This window comes from Manis javanica, chromosome 4, assembly GCF_040802235.1.
Source record: "Manis javanica isolate MJ-LG chromosome 4, MJ_LKY, whole genome shotgun sequence".
Taxonomy (NCBI): Eukaryota; Metazoa; Chordata; class Mammalia; order Pholidota; family Manidae; genus Manis; species Manis javanica.
In genome coordinates this window covers 157,394,958-157,413,634 of record NC_133159.1, presented here as the reverse complement: position 1 = coordinate 157,413,634, position 18,677 = coordinate 157,394,958, and the positions used below count along the sequence as shown (strand labels likewise).

Genomic DNA, 18,677 nt, shown 5'->3' with positions numbered 1-18,677 from the left:
CCCCGCCAGAGTCCGGGAAAAATTAAAACACGAGGTTGTCCAGGAGCCCTGCACGCCACCTTTGCCTCCCACCCTCTTCACACACACGAGAAAGGGCACACAGAAACAAAGGGGGAGGTGGCTGAGGACGTAGCCACCAGCCTGGGCGCATCTCTCCAGCGTGGCCTGGGCGTCCGGTTCTCCGGAGCCAGAAAACCTCGGAACGCAAAGGGAGGGGGCTTCTTCTGGCTCCCCTCCCTTGGTCCCCTCTCCTCCAATCACGCGCAGCCGCCTTCCTCACCCCCGGCGCCCCTGGGCCAAGGGACTTGTACCACCTGCCTCCAGCCCCCGCCCCCTCCTCTCCGCGGCGTGGCCTGGCGGGCGCAGAAGCCCGGTGACCGGCTCCCCCCAGCTCTGCAAGGCGCCGGGGGCAAATGAGCGCGAGCCGGGCCAGTCTCCGTTCTCGCTTGTAAACTTTATTGTAACTCTTCCGCCCTTTTCAGGCGCAGACAACAGAACAAAGTATAGAGGAACAACAAAATATATAATTAGCCCTCCCTCCCCCAGTAAAGCAATTCACGGATACAGGATACATTCTCTTCACAGTAAACCTAAGAACACTTTTAACAATTGCCCACAGCGCGCATGCTAACTAAAGTAACCTCTTTTGAGAAACACTTAAGACGAAATTGTCAAACCAAAGGAAGGGGGGGATTGGCGAGGAAAAGAGAGAAGCAAGAGAGAAAGCTAGCGAGCTAGGGAGGGCAGCAGGGGAAGAGGGGTTGGGGGGGTGGAGATGAGGACGAGGCCAGAGACAGGGAGAGAGGGAGAGACGAAGAGAGAGCGAGAGAGAGAAGGAGAGAGAGGGAGACAGAAAGAATTACGGCGTGAATAGGCAGTTTCATGTTGTTGGGAGAACTTAGCAGAAATCGGTACCTCGATCATTACAAAGCACGTTCAAAGGAAAAAAGACCATTGCACAAGGAGGCTTTTTACACGGGGCGGGGGCAGGGGGGAGGGGTGCTCGGCCAGGCCGCAGCCGCTCAGCCTCGCAGGGCGAGGGAGTCTTTGCCTAAAATCCTTTTCTTTTCCCCCCCGGCCCCCAAGAGAAAGGGAGGAGATCCACGGTAGCTCACACACAGAAGCTATTACGAGATACTACCACTAGCGGGGACAGCGCGGCGGGGGACGCTGCGGTGGGAGGCCGGGCTCCGGGCCCGCTCGCGGGGCCAGAGCTGTCTGGGGCGGGCGGGGGCGGGCGACGGCGGCGCTGGCGGGGAACCCGCGGACCGAGGGCGGCCGCGGCCCTGGCAGTCCGAGCTGGAGCCTACTTCTTGTCGCCCTTTTGCGCATCGCCCTCGTCCGCCGCTTCCGGGGCCCGCTCCAGCTTCTGTTTCTCCAGCTCCTCCTGCTCGCATTTGCTGCTGGGGAACTTGTCTTTGTTGTTCTCTTTTTTCCACTTCATCCTCCGGTTCTGGAACCAGATTTTGACCTGTCTCTCTGTCAGTCCCAGCGCATGCGATACCTCGATCCGCCGCTTGCGAGTCAGATAGGGATTAAATAGGAACTCCTTCTCCAGCTCCAGGGTCTGGTAGCGGCTGTAGGTCTGTCGGCCTCGCCTGCGTCCGGCGGCTGCTGGGAATGGGGGAAAGAGCGAGACAGAGGGGAGGGGGTGGGGGAGGGGGCAGAGACGGAGAAGGTTGGAAGATTCGTGAACCAGCCTAGGAGACCAGTATAATAAGGGCAGGGGACCTTCCACCCTGCTCAGGGGCGGGGGCGCTGGGAAGCCGCGGTCAGCGGAGGGGGGAGGGGGGATCAGATGCCAGTGAATCTAAGGAAGCCAGAAAGGGGGAGCCCCCTCCCCTGGTAACCAGCACCAGAGAGTTGGGTGGGGGTTGGTTCAAATCTATTAAAAGTGCCATAAACTTTAGAAGGAAGGATGTGAAGGAGGGGGAAAAATAAGAATAAAAAAGCCGGGATGGGGACGAATGGACCCACCTTGAAAAGCCCCCAGAGCCTCTGCCCCAGAAGAAAAGTTTCTTCAGGGTAATTAAACTATAAAGCAATTGAGAAGTGCAAAAGTTGAGCGCCCCACTCCCACCACCCACCACCCTCTCTCCACTACCCCCCATAAAACAGTAAAAGGGGAAAAAAAAGGATGGGAAGAAGAAGAAGAGTAAGGCAGGGTGAGGGGTTTATGGATTCAGGAAATGTCGCTTAGCGACCCCCCTTTAAGGGAAACAAAAAAGGAAGGAAGGAAGGAGGGTAAGAAGGAAGGAAGGAAGGAAGGAAGGAAAGAAAGAAAGGGGGAGGCTTTCTGAACGGAGCAGGCACGTCTTCCAGGAGCTGGAGGAAACGCGCCCGGCCTGCCCGGCCCCCCGCCCGGCCTCGGGCCCTCTGGGCTCCCTTCCGCCCGCCGGTCCCCCAAGCGAGCTCACCTTGCGGGCGCATCCAGGGGAAGAGCTGTGTGGGCGACGGGCTCTGCTCTGATCCCTCGGCCTCCTCGCCCAGGCCGCTGGCGGCGGCGAGCTTGCAGTCGGCGTACTGCACCAGGTCTGGATCCTGCGCACCAAAAAGGCTCTGCCGCTGCAGCGGGTCGTAGCCGTAGAAGTTGCCGGGGTCCCCGTGGCACGCCACGGCGCACGGGTTCTGCTGGTAGGGAGCCGTGGACAGCGACGACGGCCCGTGGTAGAACTCCTGGATTTGCGACGGGTGCTGGAAGCTGCCGCCGCTGCTGGGACCGTACACCACGGTGGGTCGGCCGCCCAGGTCCTGGGCGAAGCCGCAGTCATAATAATTGGGGCGCAGGGACTCCCCGGTTTTGTATTTGGAGAACAGTGAGTTGACGAAATAAGAGCTCATTTTATTGAATTTTGAGGCGGCGGCGGCGGCGGCGGCGGCTGTAGTTGGGGGCTGTTGGGGAGGGGGTGGGGAGGGGGAAAGGGAGGGAGAGAGAGAAAAAAACGCGGATTCGCCGGCTCCTAGTCACCCTCGCCAGGAAAGGAGAGGGAAAGGGAGGAGGAAAAAAAAGGAAAAGAAAGAAAAGGCGAAGAAGATCTCGAAGCCACCACACTTTTTGTGATTTCCAGGAATAGAAAAGGACAGCGAAGCCTCCAAAAGTCTAAGCTTGCATGGCAGCCGCGGCTCGCTCGCCCTCCCCCCACCCCCCACCCCCCAAACAAAAATATACCGCCACTTAAAGAGGTCCTCGCTTTACATTTCGAAGAAGGGATGCCAGTTCATAAACAGTTTTCGGTGATTTACTTCCCTGCAAATGAGTTGTTTCATATTTTGCACTGTCTTTTCATGATCATTTGCATCCATTAGAGACCCCGCATCCTATTGGCTTCTCCGTACTCCTCCCGGACAGAACGCAGAGCGAGGGTGAGAGCGAGAGCGAGCGAGCGAGAGAGAGAGCTGGAGCGAGCGAGCGCCGGGGCGTGAGGAGAGAGCGGAAAAAAAAGGAGGGGAAGAAAAAAAACACCCCGGGAGAGAGAGGGGGAGAGGGGGAGCGAGAGGGGGAGAGGGAGAGGGGGTGAGAGAGAGAATGAATACGGATTAAATCTGTTTAACTACCTACATTAATGAGATATCTCTCGCCTCACAACAAATCAAATACCTTCGCGGACCACCCCCAAAGACTGATGTGGGGGAGTCGCGGAGAAAACCACGCACACACACATACCCAACGCGCCAGGCGTAGGCACGCTGTTAATTTCGCGATTTTAACGAGGCAGTTGGAGTCTTTTTAAATGTCAGGGTCGCTTCGGAAAAATGTAAAAGAACACGGTTTAATTGCGCCGAGTTTTAAAAGGTCCTATAAATGTAATTGGTATTTTAATACAAGTTATCAAATCATACAGCTTCCTCTCCTAAACATATTTTCAAACAAACGAGGTAGTCATATTTAAAGCTTTAATGATCAATTTCCTTATTATTGATAAAGGTTTAACTATCGCGTGGAGGGAATTGGCTGGGTAACCGGCCCCCAAAAAAACGGCTGTAAACTCTTTAACAAACTATAAAACGCAATAAAGCCGGAGTCTGTTGTTGTTTATGCCGCAGCGCATAAAAGCTGTTAGCATTTTACGAGTTCTTTCCTCTACAGCTATAAAACTGCAGCTTCGATCGCCCCCGCCACCCGACTGCAGCACGGTGGGGGTGACGAAACCGAAATGAGAACGATTATGGTTTTTTTCGGAGCAAACGGTGACTTCTCAGAGATTTTCGCTTCCTTCGGCTGTGGCGAGCACCTGCTGGCACCCCCTCTTCTGGAGCCCCAAGCCGCCTGCTCTCTGCCCCACTCCAGCCACTCACCAACTTTCCCTCATTAAACAAACCGGAATTTTCTCTGGAGAAGGGGTACGGAGACCAGGAGGAGGGCTCAGGAGGGGGAGAAGAAACTTTCTGGCTGATGGGCAGTGGTGAAGCACAGATCAAAGTTCACCCTGCAGTCGCCAGAGTCTGCAGTTTAGCACATCTCTAGGGAGGGAGTGCTGGAATGAGGTGGGGGTGGGGGTCCTAGGAGGCACCTGGACCCAGTCAGCTCTTTGGGGCACTGACTTTGTGTGCTGGAGAGAGGGGCCTGATGCCACCAGCAGGATGATACCTAGTTGAGCTGCCCCACTCCTGCACCCAGGCTTTGGGACCCAGTAACCCAGCCCAGCTGGCTCCCAACCTTCCCAGACCAGTCCTCCACACATTCCAGAATACACACACCCCAACCCTGCAGGGAGAGGGCACCACCAAGCCCATCAGCACATCAAGGGAAGGGAAGGGGAACAGAGGCCACTGCTGGACACTGAGGCCCAGCTACTGGCCTTGGTGCCTGCTGTCCTGTGCCCTCCTCTGCCCTAGACAGTGGTTGCAGAGTGTGTGCATGGGGGTGGGGGACACCTTTTAGCTTTCAGCATCCTTTGAACCACCGTCACTACCTAAATTGACCTTGGGGTAGAAAGGGTTTGGATGTAGCAAGGCCACTGAGTTCCCCCATGTTTCCTCTCCCCTTGGGGAGCTTCTAGTTAAACCCCACTCTCCCTGTAGACCTGGGCCCCGAAAGAGTGCCTATAGGACAGAACACACTGGGAGCCACACTCTTGCTGTTTGCTTTGCTGGCCTACCAGGCCTAGTCACAATGGTGGACAGGGTTTAGAAGGCCCCAGCCATGGGTCCTAACCAGTGACCTCCTGAAGCAGCTTAACTGGCCAAGGGAAGGGAAGAAAGAAGGGAGGGAGAGAGAGAAGGGAAAAGAAAATTTCTAGCAACAGGATGGAGGCTTTATGAATACAGTCAATCCGTTGTTTATTCAGGAGATAGTAGTGTGCTTTCAGAGTTGTTTTGGGGGAATCCCATTCACCCCAATCTTTGTGAAAATGAAACCATCACCTATTTCAAGGGGAAGTTACCAGTGGGGCCACTCATTCTTCAAATGTGAATCCGGAGAATGGGAGAGGGACTGAAAGGGAGAAGGGAGAAAAGGAGGGAGAGAACCGGGCCTTGAATTGTCAACGTGAGTTTGAGGGGGCGATGAGATAGCGGAAGGCAGAGTTAAATTGCTGCCGAAGAGAACATTTTTATCAAGTGCGGGGGATTTTATGGTCATGATTTGAGGACTCACCGGTGAGGTAGGAATTCAGTGGCTTGTTCTAAATCATCCCCACACCGTGCCAGAAATTCCTGATGGAAGGAAAATGTTTCTATTATAAGAAAAAACAAGAAAGAGCAAGGAGATAATTTATAAACACCCAACGGAGCGCAGATTTATTAGAGAAACTCAAGTTGAGAAACTCCCCTCTCTTCGCACCCGGTCCTGCGGGAAGAGGAGACGGCGGCGGAGCTAATTTTAAGAAGGTGGAGGAGGGTGTCTGTTTCTCGCGCAGGTTTGTCCGGATGGAGGGCACAGATCGGGCTGGGCTAGGAGGAAATGGGAGGTTTGGAATCGAAGGGGCTATAGGCATACAGTGCACGGGGCTCAGAACGAAAAAATGCCGAAAGTCCAGGCCTCCAGCTGCTAAATTGGGAGAGGACCTGTGTCCCCAGCTTGGCCTGGGGCCGGGCCGCTGCGCACGGAGCGGGAGAGCTCACCTGGAAGCCACGGACTGCGGGGAGAACAGAGCTCCTGCCTCCTGCCGCTGTGCCTGCCCCCTCATCCATCCGGAAAACGCACACTATTTTTGGCGGCCCAACTTGGGGTGCGCAGAACAACCCAGGAGCTCTCCAAGCCTTCCCGCACCTCGCCTTTCTGGGGAGCCCCTGCCCCGCGCCTGGGTCGTCTGGCGCGCGCCCAGTCTCGGACCTGTACAAAAGGCTCTGGAGCCTCTGTCCGTGCTGAGTGCTAAGCTGCCCGGCAGTCCTGGGCACCTCCAAATCCCCACCGAAGCCACGGATCCATTTCCTCCCAAATTCTCCTCCCATCCTCCCACCCTCCAGGCTGGCTCACCCGGTTCCCTCTCCTGCCGATCTGGCAGCAGGCAGCGGGTTTCGGGACAGTTTCCTCTTCATCCAACCCTCTTCTGCCCGCGGGCCCCTCTCACCCGACCTGCTCACCCGGATCCTCACGCAGACAGTCCTTTGCCCCCCTGTCCCGAAAATCTCATATTTTTCCGAACCAGTTCTCCTTTATTTGGACCCATTATTCTTATTATTTCCCCCCGTTTTCATGCATTTGTTGCCCTACCGAACACAGAAACTGGGTGAGAAGCATTGAGCCCTTCTCCTAGGGGAAATTCAGAAAATTGATCATTTGAGGAAAGGGGAACAGCACCTCTATATCTGAACCCTATAAAAGGGGAGAAATGGCCGTAATGAACCCTGTATTTTTATTACATGCAAATTATTCATGACTTTTGGTAGCGCTCAGTTCATACATAGATTCTAGGGACGACCAAGGTGCGATGTGCCGCCGCCAGTGCCTGCAGTCGCCGCACCGTGGATTTTCACGTGGAGCACGGGTGCCATCTAGCGGCTCACCTGAGAAAAGGCGCCGCCGCCGCCGCCGCCGGCTAGGCCAGTTTCTCAGAAAGCCAGCCACCAAGGCGACCAGCTGGAGAAACTTTAATTATTAGCAGAAAAACGGGAGGGAAACGAGAGCGGACGGGAGAAAAGACATCAGAAATCAAGAATTGGTTCATGAAACGGTGCAGATAAGCTAAACAAAGCAAAACAAAAACCAAAGGAAAAAGAAGCTATAAGCTTTTTTCTGTCGTATTTACACCCGCACCACCCCCCACCTCAAGCCCCTCATTTCTGCCGGGGACCTCCAAGCAGTGTGTCGTTTATGGCCCGTTAAAGGAGAGCCGAGCACTTTTCAAGCCCAACACGATTGTTTCAAATTGTGAGGAGAAACAATTGGGCTTTTTGTGGGGGGAGAGCAGGCCTGAGAGGGTGGGATGGGGCTGTAAAAGGATCAAGAGGCGGCCCGCGCCCAGACGTCTGGCCCTGCCAGACCTGTGTGTGTGTGTGTGTGTGTGTGTGCGCGCGCGCGCGCGCAGGGGGCTTCCCATCTATGACGCCCGATTCTGAAGGGGGTGTGAAGAACAAAGACAAGAGTCCGAAATGCGTCCCCTGAAGCATTTGTGACAAAAGTGAGCTTCCCTCCCCCCTTTCCTCTTTGCCCCTCTGTGTCCCCCGGGGCCCCTGAAACCCCAAGCACCCCGTACTGCGTGGGTGAGGGTGGGGCTGCCGCCCCGCCACCCATCACCCCTCCAGGTCCGGAGCCCAGGCCCAGCTGCAGCTCTCTCAGCTCCGGAAAGTTTCCTCTCTCTGTTTGCTTTGCTGCTGTTTAGTTTCTTAACCTTCAGAAATTTATACGCTATAAACTTTTATAGCGGTCATATTCTTTTATTGCTGCGCACACGGCATTGAATTCCTCTCCTGGCTTCTCTCTGTCTCGCACTCGCGCGGTCTCCCTTTCTGACTCTCCCGCTCGCTTTTATGACAACAGAGTTTCCTATCTCCGGCTTCCGAATCTCCACGTATTCGCCTTTGTCTTTAAGAAACCACCTCCAGCTAAGGATCCAGACGCCGCTGGAGGCTTCTCTGGGCGCCGTCGCCCCCTACCCAGCTGCCCTGAGTCCGGTTCCAGCCCGGCTTTTTGTGTTTCCTCGTGGCGGAATCCGGCCTGCTCGGCTCACTCTGCGCCGGCCGGCTCCAGGGAGCCTTGGATGGGGAGGGAGCCTAGTCTACACAAGCTCTAAAGCCAGATCCATTTTATATCCTGAAAGAAACCCTCCTTGAAGGATGCAGGTCGGGGCCCTGCCATACCCAAGAGCTTCGCTTTCTCCTGCCTTCTGCTATCTCAGATTAGTTCATCTTGTTCGCTGGAGAGGGGTAGGCCTGGCCTTTTCACTCCCTGGATCTTTTCATTAGGGCCTGCTTTGTCCCCACCGCTACTGCTACCCCAACCCTCAGGGTCTCTGGGCTGCAGTGTTGCCTGGGTGGGCTGGGTGGGAGGCCCCGGCGGGAGGCCGCTTCCGAAGCTCCAGCCCGGCAGAAGCGGAATCCCAGCGCCTCGAGGAGAAAGGCTTTGCTGCAGAGAGCAGCGGTCTTCACATGACAGAGGGACAGAGAGGTGCCTCTTGAAGCGGTAGTTAGTTCTGGGATCTGACTGAGAAGGGTTTTTTCTCCTGAGACATTTCTGTTGCACACTCCATCCCCTCTCCTACCCTGTGGGAGCTACTTCCCCAGGCATCCCCCAACCTTACACCAAGACTGCTACCCTGTGGTTCACGTTGGAGCCTCAGACTCCAACTGGGGACCAAGACCCCTAAGGGCTTCACTTCTTTTGAATGAAAGAAAGGACAGCCTGACCTCCCCAGGGCCTCTTGTCTATATTCAGTCACCCTGCTGCAGGGAATAGCAGAAGGAGATTACTGTCTTCCTCACTTGCATGATATTTTTTAAATGGTCAAACCAAGGTGACATTCTCAGCCCGCTGAGAAAGGAACTGTTTCCAGGAGCTGCAGGGCAGACCTCGCCTTCCCTCTCACTCTGGAGCTGATGGGGAGTCTCCAGTGCAAATTTGGAGGCAGATCCCACGGCTCCCTGCAGACCCAGACTCCTCTCCAAACCACTAATCTTTCCTTTCCTCTCCCTCCAGCTTCCCAGCTCTCCTGTTGGAAGGCTCTTGCTCAGTTCAAGGAGTGATCTGCGGACCTGGGGCAGGACCATCTCTTCGCACCACCAGGAAGCCTGCTCTGCAAGGTCTAAGGAGAAACCTCTTGAGCACAGGACTTGAAATTTCCTTTTTGCCAAGCCGCCCTCTTGGAGGTAGGATGTGTACCTCTGGCCAGGTGAGGAGAGCCAACACAGAATAAGACAGGAGATATTTATTTTCTAGAGTGATATATATTTTTGTTCTTTTTCTTTTTCTTTTTTTTCCAAAACAAACAATCAGAGTTCTAGGTCCCTCACCCTCCCCTCTCCCACCCACAACCCTCCCATATAAGCGACAACTGAACACAGGCGAGACAATCACCTCCAAAGAAATCACAAAACACAGCACAATTTCACGACACCCACTGAGAAAGCAAAAAAGTTCTACTGAAATGTCCCCTTGCAGGGTTGGGGGAAGCAGGAGCGAGTCTATAGAATTGGAGGGGATTGGAGAGGTGGGGGTGCAGGGGAGAAAGAGAAGCAGAGGGTAAGCTTCGGCCTGATGCTTAGGTTCAGTTTCACCTTTTTCCTCTGCACGCGGAACTGTTCCCCAGGAGCGGGTACGCAGCAGCCTCGCGGCTTGCCATCCAGGCCCGCATCCCGCCAGCTAAAGCCTCGCGCTGGGACGGGTCTCGTCTTGTGTTGGCTCGGGCAGCCACCAGGCCCGAGCTTCTCCACAAGAGTCTGGAGGTGCGCAGGATGGGGAGGAACGCCCCAAGCTCGCGCTGGAGCTTTTGCGCCTTCCTGTCCTCCACCACTTACCCCGGAAAGGAGCCTGGGAATCCATTCACAGTAAATTCTCGGACTCTCCTGACCTGGCTTTCCTGCCTATGGTGGTGTTGAGCTGGCAGGGGATGGAGGGTGAAGGGGCTTTCCCTTCGAAGGGCGGCTTCATTTGCTGGTGCAAGGTGGATTTGGCCGAAGAGAGTTGATTCCAGAGCTGGAGAGGATGCAGAAGAATGCAGGGCCCGTGTAGAGCAAGAGAAGTTACAGTTTCTGACAAGCGGGGCACAGATGAACAGACAGACGACATTGTCAAGGCTCACGACCTGGGATTTGACCTCCTTTTGTTGGAAGGAGAAGAGAACAACATGCAGAATTAAACATTTCCTGCAACAAAATGTGTGTGTGTGTGTGTGGAATGACTTCATAAAACCTCAGATACCTTCTAAGACCAGTTCTGCCTTTCCTTGGCCTTTCTAGCCCACCAACTAGGGGGCTGAGTTTATCCCACATGCCCTGTGTCCAGGCGGGGATTCCACAGGGATGGTATTGTGATGCTGATCCCTTCGGGCTGAAGAGCCTCATTCAGGAGTGTGTCTCTGGACATCTTGGTGTGTACTTGCATCAAGGGTGGAATCTGGGCTTGCCTGATGGTCTGCGGGCTATGCAGCCAGATCTGGGGTGCGATGGTCAGCATTTGGGGTGTCACTTCATTTGAGTGTTGACTATGAGCCTCCCCCATTACTACTACTGTAGGCTCCAGGCTTTATATATGCAAGCTTCTGTTGGACTGTGTGCACCTGGAGTGTCCCTGGGTGACTCTGGGATAAGTGTGGGGCGGGTGGGGGGAGGGAAAAGCAGGCTGGAAGTGAGGGGCTGGGGCTTCCCGGAAAAATTAAGGGAGTTGCTAGGGACTCAGCTAAGGTCTCTTTCCTTGTGGCCCATCACCTTCTTAGGAACCAACTACATCTACCCTCTAAATCAACAATACTTCCTCCTGAGGTCCAGGGAGAAGAGAAGAACAGGTAAGGGCAAAGGAAAGGAGATGCTCTAGATGCAGAAAAGGACTTCGAAGAGAAAGACTCCCTTCCCCATTCACTTGAATTCATCCTGGACAGCACTGGCTCTGCAGCCATCACTTATAAATAAGCGTGAGATGGGGAGGAGGTGGGGAGGACCAGGGACAGCTTCACTCTTTGCCCTGTTCCTTATTCATTTTCTTCATTTTCATCCGCCGGTTCTGAAACCAGATTTTGACTTGTCTCTCACTCAGATTGAGGAGTCTGGCCACTTCGTGCCTACGGTCCCTGGTGAGGTACATATTGAACAGAAACTCCTTCTCTAGCTCCAGCGTCTGGTATTTGGTGTAGGGACAGCGCTTTTTCCGGGAAGAGCGAGCGTGCAGCCAGTTGGCGGAAGGGTTGGCTGAAAGAAAAGCAGCGATAGAATCAAGAAAGGAAGGGGGGAATGAAAGGCCCTGTGCTCTCCTTCCAATAGAGTGGGCCCCTGGTCTCCACTCCCCTTCTTGCATTGCAGAGGGAGTACCTGGGCCTTCAAGTTCCCCAAAGGGTCTCAGAGATGAGCAGGAGTTGCTCTAGAAACCTCCAGGTGAGAGTTATTTGGATAGAATGGAACCAACGTGTACCAGGCATCTTGGCATTTTCAAAGCTTTGCCTGCCTCAGGTTCTCTCTGGCCCTTTCTCCACTTGGGTCAACTTGGTTAGGACTCAGGTCAGAGTCCAGCAAGGCTAATGCTCCCCCCTCCACCTCACCCAGCAGCACCACCAGACTAACTAGGGGTGGCTGACCTGAAGTGTCCTGGCTTTAGCTCTGGGAGGTGAGAGAAGGGTCGGGCGTGGGGAGAGTGGCTCCTGTTCAGCCACAGCCAAGAGACCTCCTGCCCCTCCAGTCCAGTCTGAGGACACCTTGCCTTGATCACAGGCTTTCGTCTCTTGGCCACATGGCAGCAGGCATGTGAGTGTGTAGATATCTCACCCACCGCACCCCACCCCCGCCACTACACAGCGCAAATATGGGCCAGCACTTAGAGACACAAACATCCCGCACACTCCAATTCACATGCAACCCAATTGCAACCATTTATCAACTCCAGCCTGTGGACAAGGGAGCTCTGGGGGCTCACAGATAACTTATGGTTGCAATAGTCTCCTTTTCCACTCCTGCTCAGCTCGCAGTTTGGTTAAAGCAAGTTCAGGGAGATTGGGAAACAAGATTGCTACAGCTCCAAAATGGGGAGCCATGGATGATGCGGGGGTAACAGAAAGCCCTTGATAGCTCACCTAACTCCAACTTGCTCCATGTGGTGAGGAGGAACAGAGAAAGGGGCACTGAGTGGAAGAGGGGAAAAAAGAGGAAATGAAAATATATGCAGGCTTCTCTTCTTCCCATCTTTCTCCCTGCCCTGGAACTCAGAAAAGTTGCCAAATAAAGCAGAACCAATTAAAAATAACAGCCACCCTCTGCTAGAGTCCTTCTCCCAAATGAAAAGCACTGAATACATTAAAAAAAAATAACCTGGCTCATCCTACACTACTGTGTCTTACCAATTTGCAATGGTATTTTCTTAATGTGATTGCTGCCTGGGATGGGACCCACAGCCGCATTAAATATGAGAAAAGGGGGGAAAACTGTTAGTAATTGATCCTAGCCAAACTGCTGCCTTGCAACAATAGGTTTTCCAGGCAGAGTTTGGGGTTTGGGGGTGTAAGCAGGGGAGGTTTGGGAAGAGCCTGTTGTCACCCAAAGGCCAGTTCTTGTGACTCAATCCGGTAGGTTGGAGGTGATGGGACCCCGCAGGGACCTCAGGAAGTGGGGCCACCCTCTACCCTCTAGCAGGTAAGGACTCCCCAAAGGGCCTGTGAGCCACGCTGTTGATGGAAAATTTGGCAAAGCAAGCAGAAACTAAAATATCTGACCCTCACTCCCCCAGAAAAGTAAGGGGTGAGGATTTGTCCCCGCCAGCTTGAGGGTCATTGCTTGGGCCTAAGAGCCTTCAACCAATCTGCCCTTCTCAGTCTTAAAAACGAAAAACGTGAGACTCCCGCCACCACCCTCAGAGAGCAGCACCTCCTGGATATTAGTCAAACTTGGGTTCCTGGCGGGGGTGCTTTTGGAAGAGTGGGAGGTGATGAGAAACTGTGGTCATCGGGTAAAGTTCTCCGCTTTTCCGCAAGCCTCTCTTCCCCGACCCTTCCTCTCCCCAAGGTCCCTTCAGGATTTCTCCTTCTCCACTCTGGCTGTCGGTCCCGAAATTCGGAGGCGATTCTCCGACTTCCAGCGAGGCGGACAGCTCCGGCTGGGGCTAGGGAGCTCCGCGGAGAGAAACCCGGGTGAGGATGCAGAGGAGGGGAGGGGGCGACCAGAGGGAAGGCTCCCGGGGAGGGGCTGGCGCAACCGGGGAGGGGGCTCGGTCACCGGGTCCCGGGCTTCCCCCGCCCCTCCCGGTTCCTGCTGCAGACCCTGAGCGGCTACCGCGCGAGATCTGCTAGGAACAATCCTCCGCCAAGCTGTTGCATCGCAAATAAAATCCTAATGAGCCCCCTCCCACTTCCCCTTGGCCGGCTTTTACGGTCTGCGCGTGGCGCGGGGAGCTGTGCCAGCCGCGCGGTCGGGGCAGCCCCGTGCGCTCCCGCCCTTGCCGGCGCAAGCTCTCGGCCTCGCTGGCCGCCGGCTCCGGCCCCGCCAACTCTCCCGGCCGGCCGCCGTCAGCCCTTTCCCGGGCCTTCAGCCCGGGCCTCCGGGAGAAGGCGGAGAAGGAGGCCGAAAGCCGCGAGGAGGTCCCTGCACCCCAGCCCCCTCCAGGACTTGGAGGAGAGGAGGCGGTCCCCTCCTGCGGCCTCAGTCTCCCCTTCTGGGGCACCCAGCTGGCTTCCTTCCTTCCTCTCTCTCTCCTCCTCCCCCACTCGCTCCCTGGCCGCCGCCGCGGTGTCCCTTCACATTGTCCGCAGTTTATTGCCTCTCCCCTCCCCTCCCCCGCGCCTGGCCTTCGGCCTGTGTATTTCCTCACTTTTTATAACTTACTTTGATCCGGCCTCTCTTTGTCCTCGCTTCCTTCGCAAATTTTATTGTCCCCGTAGCCGGGTCTTTGATTAGACAGGACGGCCTCCCTGCCCGCCGAAGTTTCCAAACTGTACTCGGGCGTTCCCTGTTTGAGCAGCTCCCCAGGCGCGCCCAGCAGCGGCTCCGCCTTCACCGCCGCCTGGCCCTGCCCCGGAGCAGCTTCGCCGCGCGGCGCCGGCTCCAGCCAGGTGCGGAGGTACCTGCTCTCGGCCGGCGGGACGCCCTGGGGCTGGATGTAGGGGTGGTAGACGGACGGCAGGCTCCCGGACGCGTGCGGGCTCAGCGGCGCCCAGGAGGCGCCGAACACCGGCGCTTTGGGCTGGAAGCTGCACGAGGGGAACTCCAGGTGCTCCGCGTGGCCCGGCTGCCGGGGGCTCGCGTACTGGCCGGAAGGAAACTTGGCTGGAGGCGCGTCCTCACTCTCGTGACTTATGATCGAGTCGACATAATAGCTGCTAAGCGTCCCAGAAATGGACATTCTCAGACATTATCCGGGCGCTCGCAGGGGGAAGGGAAGCGCTCGCTCGGCGGCGCCCAAGCAGGGAGAGGTGGCACCCAGACCGGTGTGAGGGCTTTCGGACGCGACCCCCCCAGCCCCCCACCCTTCCACCCCCACCCCCTGTTCAACTTCTCAGCCAACAAAGTACAGTGGAGCAGCCTGGCTCAGCGTTCCTTGCAAAATGATTGGTCAAAGTTTTTCCGACTGCCTGATAAAGCGTCAGCTCCGACATAAATCAATCGGGCGAGGGGGCTGCGCTCTCGCTGTCATCCGTCCGCACCGCATTCCATATCGAGGATGGATTGTTTTATGCTGATGCAATGTGCTGTGCACGTCAGGGCTCCGGCGGCCACGTAACCTCAGCCCGAGCTGCCGGCCGCCTGCCCCCCCTTTGCAGGAAGGGGGGTGGTTCTCGACATGGGGCGGCGGGGGCGGAGAAGAGGCGGAGGGAAAGCAGCGGGCTGCCTCGGGAGGGACGCGGGCTGTGGAGCCCTCTCCCCAGGCGGGTCCAGGAGGGAGAGAGGGAGAGAAGGCAGAGGGAGGGAGGGAGCCCCAGTTTGGGGAGCGGCCAGAGAGGCCCACGGCATAATTAAAGAAGAGGTGGTCCTGCCCCCTCCACAAACACAGCTCCACTTCACCCCCCAGGCCCCGTTTCCTGTCCCTGTCCCCCTAACACAGATGTTATAAAACAGCGCAGCCGCAATTCGCTGGAGATGAAGTGAAGGGGATCGGGAAGAAGTTGGGGATTTTCCAGGGCATTATCGGCTCTGGAGGGGGCTCCCTGTGGCCATTGGGAGGTTCACAGGCCTGGGAGCTTCTCAGCAATTGAGGGAGGAGGGAGGGGGTTGAAAGGGGTTAGTGTCCAAGGGTCCTGTCCTAAAAATGTGAACCTGCATGAGGTTAAAGGGATCCATCAGGCCTCAGAAAGTTGACTCCCTGGAAGAGTTTAACAGCCAGCCAAAGCTCCTTCAGATTTCTTGGGCCTTTCTCTGGCTCTGGTCAGAGGGAAGTTTCCGGGGCCGGGTGTCGGGGAGGGGGTGTGAGGGACGACAGAGTCATTTCTCCTTTCTCCACTGAGAAACAGCCCAGGCCCCTAAAATTGCTAGATGGGGGACCTGAAAATGAGACCGTGTTAAGGGAACTTCCCTGATGGGTCAGCAGAGCATAGGTGTGCGGAGGAGTCCTGTGTTATCCCCTCTCCCATCCTGTAAGGAAGGACCCCATCTGAGTTTTTGCCTCTCCTGCCTGTCCCGCTCCTCTCACCCAGCACTGCGGCTCTGAAAGATTTCCAAATGCCCGTCCTGGGCACCAGCGCTGACAGAGAGCCCGCGGGATCAGCCTCCCGCCCACCCACCGCCTTCCCTCCTGCGGCCTCTCTCACTGCAGCTCCAGATAGCCCTTTTTATTGGTATCTGCTATGCGGCCCTGCGCTGGGACTCCCCCAGGGCCACCGGCTGGCTTCCTGGCTGGTCTCCCAGCCCTACCTCCTCCACCTCCTGCCCCGGGCGCGGTCGCTCCTGGATGTTCAGGCGCTCAGGGAGGCACGGCCCTGGCCAGACCCGATTCTCCTCGGGTTTGGTTGAGAGAGAGGCTGGGGTGGATTTCTCCGCATTCTCCGACCCTGCACCCTTCCAAGACAGGCTGCCCCCAGCTCCGGTCCTTTTAACAAAAGCAGAGCCATTCTAATTTGAGGTTTTAGCCTTTTGGCCATGTACCCCTCTGCCGTGCAGAAGGCAGCGGATCACCTTCGCGTGCGCACACACACAGGCACACTCCCGCCCGCTTTTCTTTCCAAATGAAGCCATCTCATGTCATTTTATGTGAAATACGAGGGCAAAGCGCCATATTTCTTCACATTATGGCGATTTCAAAATGATTTTTTAAAGATCAATGCTGGAGCCCAACCTGCCCCTCCTTTTCCGCCCCAGCTCTCTGAGGGCGGCAGCCCAGCAGATCCGGAACCAAACAGCATGAAGATCTGCTTTTTCCATGGGACCCAAGTGGGGAAACAAAAATCCAATGCAAATTCTTCTAAGTAGCTGTTGGACGCCTGGGAAAGTGGAGGGCACTCCCTGGACTCCACAAGAAAGCTGGGCACAGAGTGAATGAATCACAGTTAAGGGAAAGCACCTGTTCTCGATTGGCCAGACGTATGGAGTTTGTGGTTGGCTTTACCTGTAATAAATATATTGTTCAGGATAAAAAAAACCCTCCTCTCCCGCCATAAATAACAGTGTTGTGAAGCATGGCGGGCTGAGTATATGACTTTCTGTAGTATATAAATTAGGGCCCAAAAGGACATGTGGCCTGTGGGAAGGGACATTTTATTTATGGAAAAGTCACAGCAGCTTGACTGTTCTTAAGACCCAGGCTGCAGGCACTGGGTTCTGATTCCCAACCCTGGCTTCGCCACTGTCTCTCTGCAACAAGAGGGAAGTCAAGAGGGCCACTAGTTTAGGGAAGAAGTTAAAGAAGAACATTTGGGCTCGTGGCCTGTGCCCTGCAAGGGTGGAGTGTACCGGCAGACAGGGCTCAGGTTTGTGGGTTGATATCTATCTAGAGAGTTGCCCATCACCCCTTGTGGCAACTGGGTGCTTTGGTAAGGAGGGGATAGGCCTCTTCTGAGACCAGAGTTTAGCCTTGGCTCACAATGCTGACGGGTGGGAACAATTTCAAAATGTGACAGGTTTCAGAGGCCTCAGTCTTCTTAGGAGAGATGACTGTAAGAAAGAGAATTAAACAGCACTCAAGCCCTGGGGTTTTCACCCCAGCTCATATCCGTGCAGGTGGGGATGTGGGTGCACCAAGCAATGAGTCCCTCCCAGCCAGGCTTTCTAGAAAGCATTGCCACCCCAAACTGGAGCTCAATTCCAGCTCAGACAAATTATTAAGGGGGTGGCTGAGAGGGAGACCCTTCTTCAGATGTCCCTCTGCAGGCCTGTGGACCCCCGAACCTTGTTTTCTCTTCCAGACAATGGTGCGCACCGTGACAGAGGGAGACAAACAGCATTCTGGCCCCTGGAACCCGCTTCTAAAGATGCTTAAAAGAGGGATTGCTTGAGTGGGAGTTACTTTGTCCTGAAAGAGCAAACTGCCCCCCATCCCACCCCACCCTGATCCTAAAGAGAAAGAAGGAAAACACTGCCTTCCCTCACAGCCTCTAGCCATTCCCTGCACTCGAGCAGCACATGAACACAGCTGGGGCCAGTGGCTGGTAGCTCGGGAAAGAACAGGCAGAAAAAAGCTGCAGCCCCTGGCCACACTGGGGCCCAGAGTGAGCCTAAGGTGGGCAGAGCAGAGGCCGACCCTGACCAGGACTCACCGGTGAGTGCCCGTGCTTCAGGGGCAGCCTTTGGAAGGGTCCTTGTCAATAAGAAGAGAAAGAAAATCTAGATGGAGGGAAGGAAATGAAAGAGAGAAGCAACAAGAAGAAAAACAGTACGTGGGTAAAGAGAAAAAGATTGTTTTTAATTGTAAGCTAAGCTGAAATTTATGCACGCTGTATTTCAAATCAATATTTATGGAAAACCAGTGTGCAAATGTGCTGTGCTCTATGCTGTGTATAGAACATGTAACGAGTAAATCTGACCAACTTTAATACTGGATGTGCTAGGGCATTTATATATAAGATCAAATGGTGTATATGTGGATACATGTATAACCCCTGCGAGTGATGTGGGTTTATGAGTTTGCTCATATAAGAAGATCTATGACCTAAAAGATTGTGTGTAAATTTTTATAGCCATCACACATCTATGAAAAGGCCAAAAACTTGAGTGTTCGTGTACTTGAATTGTGGCTATAAAACATTAGCTGATTCAGAAGCTTCACTTGAAAATCTTTGTGTTGACTTGATATTCCAGCAAAATATGAACCTTATCCTCAAACAAAAGCATGTGACTTAAATCTGAATTCTTTTACAACTTCCTTTAAAAATAGTTCTCTGGAAGGTGAAGGAAATGCCTTAATGTGACCCAGGGGAAGTCATGAAGTTTTGTGACTTTTTTCTCGGACCATGAAATCCTTTACTATGTATCTTACCCAAAACTGCACGGACAGCGTGCATCGTGTGAGGTTTATCTCATGGTATTCATGGGCACTGGAATGAAGGCATCATAGCTTATGCACAAGTGTGTCCTGCACAAGTGTGAATCTGACCAGTGGGCAGAGATGAGTTGAATGTGAAAGCCCTCAGGTAACTTTGGAGGTCATACAAAAGAAGCTGTTTACAACGAAATTAGAA

The 18,677-nt window shown here is 54.8% G+C and overlaps 2 protein-coding genes and 1 long non-coding RNA gene across 4 annotated transcripts; 1 reads left to right on the top strand and 2 right to left on the bottom strand.

Moving 5' to 3' along the window:
• Positions 1-415: 415 nt before the first annotated feature.
• Positions 416-14,021, bottom strand: HOXB8 (homeobox B8). Of its 2 annotated transcripts, XM_036999131.2 has the most exons (5): positions 13,897-14,021; positions 5,597-5,655; positions 3,170-3,396; positions 2,418-2,892; positions 416-1,614 (listed from the first exon to the last, which is right to left on the bottom strand). In XM_036999131.2, exons 4-5 carry the CDS (start codon positions 2,839-2,841, stop codon positions 1,307-1,309), a joined length of 732 nt encoding a protein of 243 aa, XP_036855026.1. In that variant the 5' UTR covers positions 2,842-2,892; positions 3,170-3,396; positions 5,597-5,655; positions 13,897-14,021; the 3' UTR covers positions 416-1,306. The 2 variants fall into 2 exon arrangements, with proteins under 2 accessions (XP_036855026.1, XP_073091588.1); XM_073235487.1 differs by having other exon boundaries at positions 416-1,611; positions 2,418-3,396.
• On the top strand, positions 7,468-9,822 carry LOC140849122 (uncharacterized). The gene is made up of 3 exons (XR_012130716.1): positions 7,468-7,562; positions 9,077-9,246; positions 9,687-9,822. It is a non-coding gene; the product is annotated as an uncharacterized lncRNA (long non-coding RNA).
• On the bottom strand, positions 9,311-14,710 carry HOXB9 (homeobox B9). The gene is made up of 2 exons (XM_017650468.3): positions 13,897-14,710; positions 9,311-11,280 (listed from the first exon to the last, which is right to left on the bottom strand). The coding sequence occupies exons 1-2, from the start codon at positions 14,411-14,413 to the stop codon at positions 11,045-11,047; spliced, it is 753 nt and encodes a 250-aa protein (XP_017505957.1). The 5' UTR covers positions 14,414-14,710; the 3' UTR covers positions 9,311-11,044.
• Positions 14,711-18,677: the final 3,967 nt, after the last annotated feature.